The sequence below is a fragment of the Chinchilla lanigera genome, unplaced genomic scaffold (assembly GCF_000276665.1).
Source record: "Chinchilla lanigera isolate Chin_1 unplaced genomic scaffold, ChiLan1.0 scaffold00044, whole genome shotgun sequence".
NCBI lineage: Eukaryota > Metazoa > Chordata > Mammalia > Rodentia > Chinchillidae > Chinchilla > Chinchilla lanigera.
The window spans coordinates 14678133-14696050 of record NW_004955445.1 but is presented as its reverse complement, the minus strand read 5'-3'; the positions used below and the strand labels follow the sequence as shown (position 1 = coordinate 14696050).

The following is a 17918-nucleotide window of genomic DNA, read 5'->3' as shown; positions in this document are numbered from 1 at the left end:
TATATGCAATAAACGGGCATCAGCTTACAGGAGGGCCCAGATAATAATCTTGCCCATGGCCGGTGAGAGCTGGGAACCATTCTTAGCCTCAGTAGTTTGACCAAACCCAAGTAATACATTAAATTGCTACCTACTGCACTTTACATACTTTATGCTATTCGACCTTCAAAACAATCTGTGATGTGGGCATTCTCGATTACCAATAAGCACTTTCAGTTCTGAGACATCAAATATCTGATCAGAGACCACCCTGTGGGACCACTGGGTAAATTTGGATCTGATTCCAGGAGCCACGTTGAGCCACTGTATCCCACTGGAAATCAGCTGTGGCAGAAAAAGCATAAGGTCCAAGCTTGCCTTGGGGACCTGGCCCCATTCCCCAAGAAGGTCATAGTCTAGTGGATGCTGAACATGCAAGTCACTGACAGAGGGACAACCAACACAAAAGAAGTTGATCAATCTGCAGGCAGGATGGAGACAGCCCTGGACTAGGCAGATTTGAACCTGATTTGTGACAGATGTGACAGATGTTGGAGAGGCAACAAATGAAGGCTTGGTAGAGAGAATGTCATAAGAAAACTGATCACCCAGAGGACAAAATATTGGGCATTTACCCACTGAATGTTCTACACATTTCAGGACAACGTCCAACCCCAGAGTGAAGAAGACCTTGCTCCATCCCCTGCTTACGCTATGTTCTCTTTTCATCTCTCTACCCCTGGGCTGCTTGTGGTTCCCTGAACACACCATGTACCTTTTCTGCCTGGGCTCTTGCATGTACCGCCCCCTCGTCCTTTTCTCTCCTTCCCTAAGTCCCCAAATTTCCACAGGCCTCAGTTTAGGCAGCACTGCATCCAGGAAGCTCTCTTAGTTTTCAAGCATGTGACACTCTACATTGAACTCTCATGGAAACCTCTGACCATGTACACTTGCTCATCAGTCGTGTTACTTTTCTCTCATTGCTGAGACAAAATACCTGATGCCCAGAATTAGGGAAGGAAAGGTTTATTTAGCTCACAGTTTGTGGACATTTCAGTCCATACTTGTTTGGCTCCAAGGCAGAGTGCCATGGCACAGGGAAACCTGTTCATGGTGGCATAAAACAGCAAAAGTAGCAAGTGCAAAAGCATGGGAGCAGGTGGGGAGAGCAAGCTTCTTTCCCTTCCTTATAATGTATGCAAATTACCACTTCAGGGCAGGTGTAGCACTCATACCCATAATCCCAACATTGGATCATGGATCAATCATAAACTCCAGAAGCCTGCTCCATGACTGCATGAGGCTTTGGAGGAACATCCAGACACAAATCCTAACAAGTGGTTTTTCTATTATTTCTAATTTTGCAACTGTTTTTCTTTATATACTGGCATCATCCAAAATAGTACTCACTTCCTTTCTTAAAAGAAGAAATAGAAATGGACAGCCAACAACTACTTGAAAAAATGCTCGATACCATTAGCCATCAGGAAAATGTAAATCAAAATTACAATGAGGATATTTTGTTCCGTCATGGCCAACCAGAGACAGAGATACAGGAGGGAAGCTCTCAAAACTTGCACTAGAAAGCTCAGGGGAGGCAAAGAAAGTGAGACACAGGAAGGCAACTGGAGGAAAAACCCTGGAGCTTCAGTCGAGAGTCAGGGGGGTTTAGAAAAAGAAGCTGAGCAACACCGCTTACAGCTCAGGTCCAGTGAACCAACCACCTTGGGAGAGGATCTAACACAAGTGGGTGAGTCAGCATCTCAGCGAAGGACAGGCCACTGGAATAAGCTCATGATCTTCTCATGCTCCGCACTTGGTAAAGGAAGCCAGTGAAGGAGATGTTCGCATATCAAAGCACCAGAGAAACTGAAAGCTAGAGAGCTGTGTCTGGGAAAAAGCCAGTGAACTCTTGGGAAAGCTGGAAACAAGCACTGGATCCTGATTAGGGACCCAGATTTGAGCACTGAAAAAGCCTCTGCTCAAGGCGTTCCAGGAGTGGGCAGTGACTGCACATGAAGAGACCCTGAGGAAAAAAGTAATTGCAGTGGCCCCCAAATAAGCATTCACCCATTCTTCCTCCAAAGACCCTGAGTGTTGTGCCCACAGGATAGCCTACTCACTAATCACCACCCTTATTTTACTCCTACACGGGAACCTCCACCCCTCCAGACACAGGCTGTTGACCCCTAAGGCACCACCAAGTTCACAGGCTGGAGAGTGATACTTTGCACTGAGTGGAATGGTAGAAGCCATGGGCAAGGAGAGGAAAGTAGGGGCTTGGCCAGATGGTGAGCTGCTGTGTGTTTACTAGGAAACTTACAGAAGGAGCACACAGAAGCAGTTTCAGTTTGTCATGCAGGCAAGGGAGTAGAGATCAAGAGGACCTTTCTACTCCCTTCCACTTAACTAAACCTAAATTGTGGAGGCAACCCAAATGTCCATCCACTGAGGATTGGATAAAAAATTGTGGTACTTTTATATAATGGAATATTACTCAGCTATAAAGAAAGATAAATTCAAGGCTTTTATAGGTAAATGATCACAACTAGAGACCATACTCATAAGTGAAATAAATCAGACCTGCATGTGTAAGCAATGTAATGTCTCACTAATGTAAGAACCTGAAAGAGTGAATAAAAATTAGAGGGTATGATAGACATTGTGAAATGAAAGAAAAATGCTCAAAAGTAAAGGGCAACTGGGGTGTGGGGAAAGAGAAGTAAAAGAAGGGGAAATTATGTATGTATGTGTCTACAGGATAGCTAACATAGTTGTACTACTTTCTAATATTGCTTTACTGAAAGGAACAGTTAATGATTACTTGTTTGATCAATATTGCATGCTTCTATTTGTTTTCCTGAGAAACTGCTTTGTAGATATCAATACATAATACAAGTATTGTTAATTTCCTACCACTTTGTCTGTAACTCTGTATTGTTTGTACAGTTCTTATGCTATTTTGTAAATGGCTGTCTGTTTGTTAATGTTTTTCTTCTTTTATTTTTAAAATAAATTAAAAAAAAAAAAGACAAAGGCAGAACTTCCAGCTAACCTCATCCACAGAAGCCAAACAGAAATTTAGCAGAAGCAGATGCCTGGCCTACAGTGGAAGGGTGGGTTCAGTGTTCTGTCATATTCCTGTCTTCTCAGTCATCTGCAGACAACTGAACAAGTCACAGGAGCAGCCCTGGTTCAGAGACTGAGAAAGGTGAGAAGAAAAAACAAATTGGGGACAAGGGATTTAGAAATAGAGGGAGGTGCGTGGGAAGGGGCAGAAGATTAAAAAAGAAAACAAGCTGTGCTATGTACATTCACCTATTCCCCAAGCTGAATGTAAACTTCATGTACTACAAATATGTACTAATAAAATAAAATGTTTTAAAAAGTAGTTGTGTTCTTCTAGCTGCATTTTGTTTTAACTGCTACTGTTTTCTTTCTTTTCCTTTGCCTTCCTATTTTTCTTTCCTCCTTGCATCTAGGATACAAATGGGAGGTGTTTGTATATGTGAAAATAGGAATTAACCAATATAAATAGTACCTTCCTTAGTCAAATTAGGATAACGCCAAAACCGTGTGTAGCTGCTTCCACCACAAGGTAATTATCAGCATATTAACAGGTTCTGACCTTCTCACAGCTTCCATCAAGCTCCAATTACAGTTCCCTTCTTCTGTATTCCTTTTTCTGTTCCCACAAATATTCTCTGTCTTACTTACTTTTCTCATTGCTGAGACAAAATATTGATGCCCAAGTTAAGGGAGGAAATGTTTATTTGGCTCACAGTTTGTAGAGGTTTCAGTCCATAATTAACTGGCTTCAAGGCAGGTAGCACATAGCAGAGGGGCAATAGTTCATAGCAGCAGAAGACAGCAAAAGCAAGCAAGCAAGCAAGGAAGAGATAAAACTTTTTTTGTTCCTTATATTGTATGCAGGCTACCCGCCCTAGGGTGGGTATAGCACCCTTACCCTTAACCCTAGCCAGAACTAAGCCAAAAAAATCAGTGGCTTAATTTAACAATCACACACCTTTAATCCCAGCATCACATGCTCTAGATTCAGCCACCTCTGAAAAAGCTCTATGACCACATGAGGCTTTAGAGGAACATCTAGACACAACCATAGCATGCTTTCAAACCTCCTCCTTTCCACCAGCACCCCACTCCAGTTATGAAAATAGTATCAACAGAGTTTGATACCTCTCTTTCCTTTGCTCTTTTTCTCTTCATCTTCCTGATCTGCCTTATTCCCTTTTCTCTTCCTTTTTCCTTCCCTCAACCCACCCCAGCCTACCTATTGGAAGTAGCAGTGTTTATGGGTCATTGAAAAAAGGATGAAATTTTTAAAGCAAGCTTTAATGTGCATGAATGGTGCATGGTTGGGTATGCTGCTGTTGAGAATAACTGGGAGGGACTCTATTCTTGCAACACAGCAACTGGGGCTGATCCTATTAAGCTGAGTAGGTACATAAATACCAAAGTGCAACCAAAACCCAAAATCACATCACTGGAAAGCACAAAAAGAGCTCTCCATACTAGCAACAAAGTCTTTCTATTCTGAGCCTCAACTCTTAGCATTCTCGTGTACATGTGTGCACACATACATAAACACACACACACACACACACACACACACACACACACACACACACAGAAACAAGGCAAAAAATACCTCCAAAAGTTCTTAACTTCTGCAAAACTTATCTAATGGGCATGGGGAGGCAGTGGTAGTGGTAGGGAGAGGTGGCTAAGAAACCAAATGGCTGAAATGTATGAAGGGATAAAAGAAACAAAAAACAGATTAATAAGACATTCACCAAGCTTAAAGATGATGTAATTAAACAAGAAACTTCAGTGAGTTTAAAGAATTGTGGGGCTGGGTGAACTTGTCATGACAGTACAAGATACAAATGCCCAGTTCAGTGAAGAATTAGACTTTATAAAAAGATATTAAACAGAAAGCCATGTTACAAAAATATGCTAAAAGTATGAACAGCATAGATGACCACTGTAAGGAGAGAATATCTGAACTAGAAGATAAGAGTGGATTCGGAAGACCGTATACTCAGAGAAACATTAAAAACAAAAGGTAATGGAAACTGGAACCAACAGCTGCTAGATGACTCAAAGAGAACTAACCTAAGAATAATAGGGAGTTAAAGAAATATTAGAAGACAGGACAAAAGGAATAATAGAAACAATATCAGAAGAATTTCCACATATAGGAAAAGAATTCAACATTTAGTTTAATTAGGCATATAGAACTCCAAGTAGCCATGATCAAAAAAAGAACCTCTCCATGATAGATCATAGATAAGTTCCTAGAAGTTCAATGCAAAAACAGAATTTTAAAAGCTTCCAGGAAAAAGCAACAATTAACTTAGAAAGGTAAACTTATTAGAATTATAGCAGATTTCTCAACACAACAAACCTTAAAGGGTAGGAGAGCTTAGAATGCAGTTTTTTCATGTCTTAAAAGAACCAATTTTCAAACCAGATTAATATACTCTGAAAAACTACCTTTCAAATTTGATGAAGAAATACGGATTTTCCATGTCAAAGAGCATTTTAAGAAATTTATGACTGTTAAGTGAGGTGGCACAAGCCTAGATCCCAGGACTTACCAGGCTGAGGCAGAAGGACCTTCATAAGTTCCAAGCCAGCCTGGGCTACATAAGTGAGTTCAAGAACAGCCTGCACTACATAGTGAGGCCCTGTCTCAAAAAAAAACAAATTCCCCCCAAAATTTATGACCAAAGGTCCAGGACTGAAACAATTACTCAAGAATATCCTAGACAGAGAACATGAAGCTAACACCACCAAAGAGTCCGGTAAATGAATACATAAAGCAAGGTGAGCAGTTAAGTAAAAGGGAAAAGTAAAGGAATTAGGAACAAAAAAAAATAATGCAATGGCAGGAGCCAGTGAGTGCCTTTCAGTAATACTTCTCAATGTAAAAGGTTTTAATTTCCTATTCAAAAGACACAGATTGGCAGATTGGACCAAAAAATAAAACTCAAATGTATGTTGTATACAAGAAATACACCTAATCCATACAGAATTTTATAGATTAAAAATACCAGGATGGAAAACGATATTCCATGCAACAAGAGGCCCAAAACTAATAGGAATAGCTACCCTAGTTCTCCAACAAAATGATTTTCAAGCCAAAATTGATCAGAAGAGATAAAGAAGGTTACTGTATATTGGTAAAGGGAACAATTAGATAGGAAGAGATAATAATTACAAATAAATATGCACCAAATACTTGCATACCCAACTACATAAGGCAAATATGACTAGACATAGAAGATCATATAAGCATCAGTGTGATCACAGTGGAGGACTTTAATACCCTACTGTCATAGACAGCCCAACTAGACAAAAAGAATCAACAAAGAAATATCAGAATTGAACCACATCTTCAAATAAATGGATTTAATAGCTCTCTCCAGAATGCTCCACCAACAGCAACAGCAAACACAATTGTTCTCAGCAGCACACAGACCTTTCTCCAAAATAGACCATTTTGGGCCATAACACATTCTGAAATACAAAGTAATGGAAATAATTTCATGCATATTATCAGATCATGGTGTAATGAAACTAGAAATCAATAATGAGAAGAGGAAGGGGAGTAGATATGCAATATGTGTATGTGACAATCCCCCAAGCTAAATGTAATCACTATGCATTACAAAAACATACTAATAAAAATAATTTTAAAACATAACTACAATGAGCTATCATATCACATTACGACGGCTATTTGAAGAAAACAGAAACAAAATAATGATGGTGAGAATGTAGAAAAAGAAACCTTCATATACTATTGGTGGGAATGTAAATTAAGACAGCCACTATCAAAAGCAGTATGGAGATTTCTATAAAAACTAAGTAAACTGCATGATCCAGCTATCACACTCCTGGGTACGTATCCAAAGAGAAGAAATCAACATGCCCAACAGATGTCTCCATGACCCTGTTTACTGCCATGTTATTTACCATGGTTGAGAGAAATAATAATATATATTATTGGCTAAATACAGAATGAGCCCAAGATATAGAATCATGGCTAAGATATAGAATTAGCCTATGTACCCATTAATAGATGAAGAAAATGTGTATATATACATACACAAAGGAGAATTACTCATCCATAAAAAGGAATAAAATTTTGTCATTTTCAGCAAAATGAATGGAACTAGGGGGCATTAGGTTCAGTAAAATAATCCAGACATAGAAAGACAAGTACCATATGTTCTTTCTTATATATGGAAGCTGAAAAAGTCAAAGTCAAGCTGCACATAAAATAGTGATTACTAGAGGTTGAGAAGGGTCTGGAGGTAAGGGTGGGATGCTGGATAAAGGGAGGTTGGATTTGATCAGCACACACTGTATGCACGTATTGAAATAGCATACTGCTTCTTGGAATGTGTAAAATCAACCCAAGTTAATCAAATTAAAACAATAGAAACAAAAATGGATTTATTACTTAGCTGAATGTGGCTCTTGGAATTTAAAATAAACATCAGTTCCTAAGTTGTATTAGCCATATATCAAATATTCAATAACCATATGTGGCTAGTGGAAACCATGTTGGACAGCATACAAATAAAAGATATTTTTATTATTCCAGAAAGTTCCATCAGACACCACTTACTATAGACTGAGAAGAAGCAGAAGAGTGTCTGTAATGTCCCTGACTAGTCCTAGAGCCTGGTATCTACTTGGCAAAATAGATATGCTGAATTTACTAATCACATGCTTTAGTAAATAATTTTGATTTGGTTTTGTTTGTTTTGGGGACCTACTAAAAGCTAGACACTTTATGTTATGGCTTGTATCTAGATGTCCCCCCAAAGCCTCACATGGTCATGGGTGGGAGTTTTCAGATGTGGTTGGATCTAGAGTGTGCAATTCTAAGATCAAGTATCTGTGATTGCTAAATTAGTCCATTGATTGGTTTGGCATAATTCTGGGTGAGGATAATGGGAAGGCCCACCTTGGGTGTGAATGCTACTCACTGTAAGGACATGTAGCCTGATGGACTATCAGGGACAGCAAGGGAGTGCTGCACTCACTGCTCGTGACTTGCTGCTTCTTCACTACTTTGCAGCTTTGCTGCCTTCTGCCCACTATGAACTGTTTCTCCTCTGCGATGCCCCTCTGCCAGGCTATCCTGTGTTGGAGCCAGCCAACTAAGAACTGAAACCTTTACAAACTGTGAGCTACAATAAACCTTTCCTCCTTTAAATCTGAGTGTTGGATATTTTGTCTCAGCACCAAGGAAAAACAACTAAAGATACTGTCCCAAGTGAAGAAGCTCCTCTATAGTGCCAAGCCTCTATATTTGTTGTAGCTCGCAGCCTAGTGTAGGGCATGTTAAACAAATAACAAAGAAGCATTTAAACAAATGCATGACACAATTAAAAGCTCAGGAACAAACCATGAAGGAATTACACAGGTCAGTTTTGGATAAAACCTGGTAAAGGGTCAGAGTGAATTTAAATGAAACCACAAATAAAATTAAGGCCAGATGCTGACAGGCCTTGAATTACATGCTAAGAAGCTTGATTTTAATGCAGTTGAAAACTAGTGACCCATTTAAGAATTTTAAGCAGGGAAGTTAACCTGATCCAATTTGTGTTTCCAAAGGACCACTCCAGCAGTGTGGTGAGGGTGGGTGAAATGAAGATAGGCCCATGGGCAGATAGATCAGCAAGGACACCCTGGTAGGGCAGGGGAGTGGTTCTGGGGAGTGACTATGGAGGAGAAGGAGCTCAGCTCAGGGCTGATTCTAAAACTGAATGGACAGCCTGTGTGACTGACTGGATGCATGGGAGGGTAGACAAGCTGAGCAAAGGAAATGTCCAGAGAAGCCTGCTGGAGCAGGAGGGTCTGCTAAAATCTAGGGTTCTCCCTCTACCTCCCTCCAGGGACTGAATTATGGGTGATTAATTCCTGGCCAAGTTACTTTCTTATCAAGGTTAGCACAGATACATCAGCATGACAGGTGGGGTGTTGGGGAAGAAGGTTCAGCGTGCTCAAGTCAGAGCTGAATATTAGATTCGAGTCACTATTTGATTGATCTTTTAAGCAATTCTAGGATTCTGTCACTTAAAAACCAATAAATCTTTGAAGGCCCAGGGAAAGCAATGCAAAAGCAATAAATCTCCATTGTGGAGTATTAGAAAAATAGGCCAAGCTGCTGATGAGGTTTGGCTGGAGGGATGCGAGTCAAGGGATCCTCCCTGCTGCTCTCCACAGCTCCCTGCATGTGTGACTCTACCAGAGTCAGACCCCTGAGGCTTCCAAGGAGCAGTGAGCAATCAAGCAGGGTCTGGAGTTGGTTCTGTCAGGATCTGAGCATCACAGCCACAAGGAAGAAGTACCTACCTGAGGAGCTGGAAGGAAAAGTTCAGGTGGGAGTCTGCAGCTTCAGGCAGAGAGACACCACCAGAATTCACAAGCTGCAGGTTAGGTCCCCCCCAATCCAGAGCTGGAGGACTGCTAAGTCATCTTTCCCACCCCTCATACACTAGCCAGCAGAAGCTCACCTTGTGGTGTCCCCATGAAAGGGTCACTCAGGCATCATTTGACTTGTCAGGCCTGGGGAATTCACAACTTCTTGGGGAGCAATGAACTCAGAACCAGGAAACTTGGTCTGTGTCTGACCACTGGTTTTAATTGTTATGAGCCCTGTGACCTTGGGCCAATTTTTTAACATCTTATCCTGCAGTTTCTTTCTCTGAAGTGGAGATGGTATTTCCCACCTTACTCACCAGGTAGGGGAAGGTTAAATGATAAAACAGAAGAAAACTATGAAGTGTAAAGTCTTTTTAAAAATTTATTTATTTATTTATTTATTTAGAGACAGGGTCTCGCTATGTAGATCAGGTTGGCTTTGAACTCACTATGTAGCCCAGGATGGTCTCAAATTCTTGGCTATCCTCCTGCCTCAGCCTTTCAAGTGCTGGGATTACAGGTGCATACCACTATTTATTTTGAAATATGTGGTAAATTATCTTTTTACTCCCTTGCACCACAACTTGCAACTCTTTCCTTCTATGTATGGTAAAATAGGACTCAAGGCATCCTTGACCCAATAATGAGCTCTTAGAACCCTGTAACATGAGTGGCATTTTGTTGGTCTAATCTGCTCCCACCTTTCAACCTGCAGTACCTCACATGGTCCACTTTTCCTGGTGATGCTCATTGTTCCATCTGGTCTACCAACGTAGTTACTGCCCCTGCTGCCTTGTGTCAACTTATTTGTTTTGTTGATTTCATTATTTTGTTTGCTTATATGCTTAATGCCTTTCCTCCCTGCCCATTCACAGACACACTTAGTAGATAGGAAGTCTCAAGAAGGCAGTGGTGTGTCCACCTTGTTTCCTGATTATCCCCAGTGCTTAGTTCACTTCCCGGTCCATAGTGAGTGTTCAGTAAATATTCAATGAACAACTCTGCTGTCAATTGCCTCCCACATGCACATTCTAGTGCCCAAAGTTCAAGGTGGAAAATGGTAAAGGTAACTCAAATCCACTGTGGTATTTCCACTCTGTCATTGCAGTTGTCCTGAAAGTTTTGCTGACTGGCATTGGTTAGTCTCTTCTCCTTCTTGGAAAATGCCCAAGCAATGTCTGAAAAATAATTCCAGAAATAGAGTGCACGCCCACCCTCAGTGATCCAGAGCCTTGGGATGAAAAGCCAGCAGACATTTCCAGACACCAACCATTTCCCCTTTGAGCAGTGACATTTCTTTTATTTTAATTTTTCAAATGAAAATGTCACCAAAATATGTCATGCATACTTTCCTACTAGGGAAGTGGCATGGTATAGTAATGAGTAGAGGGTTAGAGTCAGAATTGGGCTTAAATTTTGCCTGTAGCTCTTACTTGTGTCATGGCCTGGGTCAATGCACTTAACTTCAGTTTATCTAAATTTCCACATTTGTAAAAGAAGGAGCCTTTACCAAAGTGCTGTGAAGGTGCAGACAGTGTTATGTACAACGAGAGACACACAGCACGTGTTTGCTCATTAAATGGAAGGTAGTTGGCTGTTTTAAGTTAAAGACACACTTGTTTTTTGTAAAACTGGATCAAGGAATAAACATCCATGGTTGTGAGGGTCTATAACTCAGACCTTCTTGATTGTCAAGTACCCACATCTGCTCTGTAGAGCTGCTCTTCTCCTTTGCTCCCTGCTGGTCTCAATTCCTCATTGCTGCTTGGTCACTTCCATCCCCTTTTCCCTCCTCATAATTTACTATATTCTAAAGATGCATAAGCTTGTTGTTAAATAAATATGCAAAGCAAGAACATGCAGACTCAGGGTGGATATGTAACGGTTTCTGTTAGTGAAGACTAGAAAAATCTCCTTTGCATTTTTGTTTGAAAAAAGACGGTCCCTTTACTTGGGAGAAGGGTCGAGATCTTAGTCTCTGGTGTCTGGAATCAGGCAGGCCTGGGTGTCTGGCCTACCTGGCCCTCTGCATGCCCCTATTCATTCAGGCTGTGAAATACCGCCCATGCTTTGCAGATAAGGAGAGTAGAGACAGAGGTAAGGAGGAAAAGAGAGAGTGAGAAAGGGGGGAGGGGAGAGAGATAGAAACTGAGATTAAGCATCTTGTCCAGTGTTAAGGCTGCAGTGTCAGAACAGGATTTAATCTAGGTTTATTGCCATCAAACACATTCTTTCCATGGCCCCACACAGCCTGAGGACCATGGGGGAACTGGACTAAATTTGTGTTCACTAGGATACCACACAGTGGGATGCCACTCAGACCAGGTCCCTTGCTGATAGATTTATAGGCTTGGATAACTTAATCTACAATAGGAGCATCACACTTGGGGTCAGATCTGAGCTGTGCTCTGGGTCAGCTGCTACCTTGCTGTGGAATCTGGTCAAGCTACTTCCCTCTCTGGCCATACATTTGTCCTCTGGGAAAATCAGATTTTGCAATAGTGACTGATGCTGCTGCATAAAAGAGACATTTGTTAAAAGCAGTAAGGCTTTGTTGGCCAAAAGGGAATGGCGACAGGACACCCAGAGGTGCTGCGTTCAACCTCAGCTTCCCCATTCCTAGTTATTGTCTGTATCCCTTGGGCATCTCTACACCTCAGTTTCTTCATCTGAAAATAAAGATAACAGTTCACAGTGTATAGAGAAAATTCAAGGACAGAAGAAAACCAGAGGATTAATAACCAGATTTAACTCTAGAGCTACCATTTAATTTTGCTTATCACAGAGAGGACAATCCTAGAACAACCACTGGGCAAAATAGAAGAGCAAAGCTCTACCATAACATTATCCACACTTGTTTCAGGGCCTGATGGTTCAGTTGACTTGGGAGGATCATTAACCAAAGTTTCCAGACTTCCAGGAACTTCCACAATTTTGGCGACTGAGTCTATCTGCTCCACTGCCTATAATTTGCTGGTAGAGCTGAATGCAGAGTGAAGAAAGGAGTTTAGGGCCATCTCAGAGCTTCCTTTAGGCTGGGGTACTAGAGCCCAGGGATGCAAAGAGTGATGTCACTGGAAGCAACCCTCAAGGCCTCTGCATTGTCCTCAAATGCACCTCAGCTTTCACTTGACCTCTGTGATAAGGTGAAATTAACCAGGCACAGGCTCTCTCCTTCATGCCTCTGCCTACCCTGCACCCCTGCAACTTGGGTTAAACTTTACCCAACACTGAAGATGCAGCTTAGTATCTCCTCTCCTGAGAATCCTCTCCTCTAAGCTGCCATAACAACTGTGCATATCTCTATAAGGATGCACTGTACTGCAATTATGTTTAGAATTCAGCTTCCTTTAGAATATAACTTATTTATTACTAGTTCATGACTCTCTACCAAGTACTTAAACAGTAACTAAAACAGAGAGGATACTTAATAATACTTGTGTTGAATGAACCCTTTTTGAGCCCTGTGCTACACCTTAACTCAACAAATGTGTATTGAATACCTTATGTACCAAGAGTAGGGCACAGAAACCTATTCCATCCCACATTCTATCTCATTTTTATGACCTGAGGTCTTGTTTCCTAGAGTTCTGTGCAAAATCAGCAGTTAACATTGCTGCCTTTGTGCAAAGTATTGTTCATTTAAGAGAAATGCCCACTCTCCTGATAGCCGTGTATGTACACTGATCAGCTTGGCTACTGCGATGTTTTTGCTGCCTCTGGCAACCATATGCTTCTGACCTCCAATAGCCTCTTGTTAAAATCAGCAGGTAACCTTGCCAGCAAGGGCCTGTGGGATTCTCACACTACATAGCCCTAGGCTGGACAAGCTCCCCTCTCCACCTTTATCTCTTCCCATTCATAAACTTTCAACAGATTCTTTTGAGAATTCAGTAAATCTGTCTGTCTGTTACTTGCAATAAAGTAAATTTTTCATGGCACTATGTCCAGGTTTCCCACTGCACAAACTAAATTTACTAGGGTTGTGATCCAGAAAACTCTCTCCTTGACCATGTAGGGTTCTTATCAGCATGATTCTTCTGAAGACTCCATTGTAGGGTTAAAGAATCCAGGCTTAGATATCTCCTCTGAATTGGGCTTGGGACAGCTGACCCTGTTCCTTCCAGGAAGTTTTGCTCCTGGTCCCATTGTGCCCACACACAATGCCAGTCACAGGATTCCCCTGGAGGTATGTATGGTTCAGAGAAAGAAAGCCGCAAACTCCTCACCTGACAGGGGCTCCCCGGGACTGGGCCGGTTTCAGCATCACTGTAATGGTTGTGTCCGTTTCATTCAGTGGGGTGTCTGTGTCATATTCAGGCATCGAAGGAGCTAGACAGGGAACAGAGATTGGAGGTGAGCTCAGCACCAGTCCCCAACCTTGCTTGTCACCTCCATCCTTAAAGATATTCCAGATGATCAGAAAGGAATGGGTTCTAACAACAGGATAACAGAGGCTTTCAGCAAAGGAGGCCCTGATTTCTATTTGTAAGGCTCAAATAGTCTGGAGAAAGGTGACAGTGATGTGGCCAGGAACCCACATGCATCCATTATTCACTCCACAGGGAATAAAGATACACGTAAGAAATGTAAGAACTTAATAACGATGTGAGAGCAGAGTCAACCTTGTTAAACACATTTAAATGCAAATAAAGCAATAATGAATTAGTTCCCCCTACTTTTTTTTTCCAAGAGACCCTCTCCCCCCCACAGGAGTGTGACTAAATCTAATCCTTTGAAAGGGCAATTTAGCTATTTATATTGAGAGCCATTAAAACCCACATCCCTTTTAATTCAGCTTTTCCATTTTTGAATTTAATCCAAAAGTTACAATCCAAACCAACGAATTAAACTTTTATTTTGTAAGATGTTTATTGAAGCGTTATTTTATAAAAACATGGAGGCACCAAATATATCCAACCACAGGGGAATGTTTAATTAAATTACGTCCATCCACTTGACAGAACCTCATAATGAAAGCGATGTAGCAACATGGGAAAGGCTTATGGGATAAGGGTAAGTGGAAATATTAAGCTACAAAAAATCATGGTTTTTGCAAAACCACACGGAAAATATGTATTACATAGACCAGAATTGTAGAGATATTCTAAAAAGTGAAAGGTGTAATAAAGCATTTTGGGATAATTCTGTGCTGATGCTGTCTTAGTTGTGAAGAAGGGACCCTTACTAGTAATGGCAACTTGCAATCATGGGTCACTGTGGCTTGGTCACTGTCATTTGTTCATTCATCAAAATATTCCATGAGATTCTGTGCTGTGTTACATTGGCACAAAAAGTATTTCTGAAAATATAATTGCAAACCAATTTTTATGCTCTTACTTTTTATAGATATAGATAGATAAATGTAGATATATGCCCACTATTTAATGCTGCCGGTGGCAATTTATTTGGTAAATTACCACCTAATTAATATGTTTTTTACACATTAGGAAGTTCATCAATTGGCTTCGTCATGAGATTGCAACAGTAACCCACTAGGGACTGTGTCATCCTCCCTGTTCCAATACCACACAGAGACAATTGGCTCTATGTCTTTTCTCTCTCAGAAAATCTAGGCATGGGTAGGGAAGGACAAACTACCCTCCTTTTTCCCTTTTGGTGTTAGGTACATGTATCAACTCCCAACAAGGCAAGCACTCATTCTGTGATGCAAACATGTACAAACAAAAATAAAAACTGAAAAAAGAAGAGAAATAAAGAGATACCTGAAATTTTGGTAGCAATCCGAGTGGTGACTGGGGGTCCAAAGCCCTTGGCTGTGCTGGCCTTAATAGTGAAGGAATAGGTGGTCCCTGGGTACAGACCCACAAAGAGATGGTGAGTTTCATTCCGGAGCTTGAACACTTTCCCCCTCTGACTAGAAAGATCGGCACTTGGGTCCAGGGAGCCAACAGCTTTGTAGTTGATCTGCAGGACAAAGCAACAAACACATAAGTGCCCCACTCAGGGGGCTGATTGGACTCATCTGAAAGGACATCAGGGGAGGACAGGAGAGGACATGTGAGATAGGTAGGCTAGGGGTTCTTTAGTGTCACCTGCTTTTGTCCACCTGTCAGATCAGTCCAGCCTCTGCAGATCCACTGCTGACCTGCTAGGGTAGCCCTGTCCAATAGACATAGGATGCAAGCCACAGAAGTTATTTTAAATTTGCTAATAGTCACATTAAAGGGGTAGGAAAGTGAAATTATTTTTAGTGATATACCTCGCTGAGTCCAGTATATTCATAATACTATCATTTTAACCTGTGATCAGTGTAAAAACCTTAATGAGATAGCTGATGTTCTATAGTTCATATTACATCTTAGAGATCTAGTATACATTTTACTCTTACAGGAACTAGGCACAGTTCAAAAAAGCAGTAGGCTTTTGTAGCTAGTAGCTAGTTAATTGGGTAGCATAGCTGTACAACAATATTGAGGTGTAGCACTATGATAAGAATTTAGGGGTCATGGTAAAAATACAGATCATGTGTCCTACCCTCTACATGACCAGCACTGCATTCTGTGGTTTTATAATGCCTTATCTTGACAGTATTCTCCCTATCCTTGGGAGGAATCAGGATAGTTATTCTCATTTTAATGATGGTGAAACTGAATCTCACCTGGAAATAGCTTGTATTAAATCAGCACTTTTCAACCCATCTACATTATTATTTTTTTATTTTCCAAAGCACTGCAGATAGAAAATAAGATCTTCACGACACAACTTATCCTGTGAGTTTGGCAATAACTAAAGTGGTCTATAACGTGCAATATTTTATATCTACTATTCACTGATCCCACAGGAGGGCATCATAAAAATGTCAAGGTATAGAAGCTTTGAAGTGCTCACTCGATTTTTTTTATTTTAAAGAGAAAAAAACAAAACATCAACAACAAAGACAAAAACAAAACAACACAAAAACAATAAAAAGTGATCCAGGATTTCAAAACAATATAATAGGAATTAACAATGGTTGTTATATTACATATAGTTCATGTCAGGGAAGTTCCTCAGATTACCAGATGTAAGGATGCAAGATTGATCAAACAATTACAGAGAATAAAAAGTAATAAAAAACATTAGAAATGATACAGAGCTTCACTAAACAAGATGGTAGGAGTTCAGCAATTGTTATTGTATTACATATTGTTTTCTTCAAATTAGTTTTTCAGATTACCAGATATAAGCATGTAAAATTGGTCAGGAAAAAAAATTTAAGCACCAACTGTTGCTTTAAATAAACCAATAGATATCAGCATAAAATTATCTCAGCGATCCTTGTATATACGTATATGTTTTCCATTTCTTCTTTCTTTCTTTTCTCCTTTCCCTCATCCCAAATTGTTCCTTCCCATTGAGCAATTTGTTTCCATTTCACACTATCTATGGGGCTTTATTTACTCTTTCAGGTTCTTACACTAAGGAGAAAATAGGATGTTGACACATGGGGAGAAAACACGATGTTGACACTGATTTATTTCACTTATGAGTATGTCTCTAGTTGCATCCATTTACCTATAAAAGCCTTAAGTTTATCCTTTTTATAGCTCAGCAATACTCCATTGAATAAAAATACTACACTTTTTTATCCATTCCTCTGTTGATGGGCATTTGGGCTGTTTCCAAGATTTAGCTATGACAAATTGTGCTGCTATAAACAAGGGTGCACATATATCGCTGTGGTGTGATGTTTTCAGTTTTTCTGGAAAAACACCCAGAAGGGGAATAGCTGGGTTAAGTGGGACCTCTAATCCTAGTTTTGTGAGGAATCTCCCCACTGACTTACACAGTGGTTTTACCAGTCTATACTCCCACCAGTAGTGGAGAAGTGTTCCTTTTTCCCCACATCCCCTTCAGTATTTCTTGTGGATTGATTTCTTGATAATAGTCATTCTTCCTGGGGGGAGATGGAATCTCACTGTTATTTTAATTTGCATTTCTCAAATGACCAATGATGTTGAACATTTTTCCATATATTTATTTCCCATTTGTATTTCTTTATCTGAGAAGTGTGTATTCATCTTAGATGCCAATTTTTGGACTGGGTTTTTGAATATTGGGGGCCTGATTTTTTAAAATTTTGTATATGTTCTAGATAGAAGTCCTTTGTCTGAGGGACAGTTGGCTAAAATTTTATCCCAATTTGTAGGTTTTCTTTTTGCCCTGCTGTTGATTTCTTTTGATGTGCAAACACTTTTCAATAAGATGAGATGCCAGTTGTTGATTCTTTAAAGTACTTCCCTTGCAGTTTGGTTTTTGTTTATGGACACTCTGCCTACACCTATGTCTTCAAGATTTCTACCTACTTTCTCTTCCAGTGGATTTAGTATTTCTGTTTTAATATTTAGATCTTTGATCCATTTTGACTTTAGTACATGGTAATAGACATGGGTCTAATTGGAGAGACAGTTTTTCCAGCACCATTTATTAAAGAGGATATCTTTCTTCCAGTGAACATGTTTGGCCCTTTT

At 40.3% G+C, this 17918-nt stretch overlaps 1 protein-coding gene across 2 annotated transcripts in view; it reads right to left on the bottom strand.

Annotated features, from left to right (window-relative positions):
- The window catches only part of Ptprt (protein tyrosine phosphatase, receptor type, T), a 775250-nt gene that overhangs the window by 264950 nt on the left and 492382 nt on the right, over positions 1–17918 (bottom strand). For both annotated transcript variants that reach the window (XM_013518366.1, XM_005392501.2), the window contains exons 9-10: positions 15171–15372; positions 13674–13776 (exon numbers count right to left, since the gene is read on the bottom strand). In XM_013518366.1, the coding sequence (XP_013373820.1) occupies positions 13674–13776; positions 15171–15372 (305 nt within the window). The remainder of the gene's footprint in view (positions 1–13673; positions 13777–15170; positions 15373–17918) is intronic.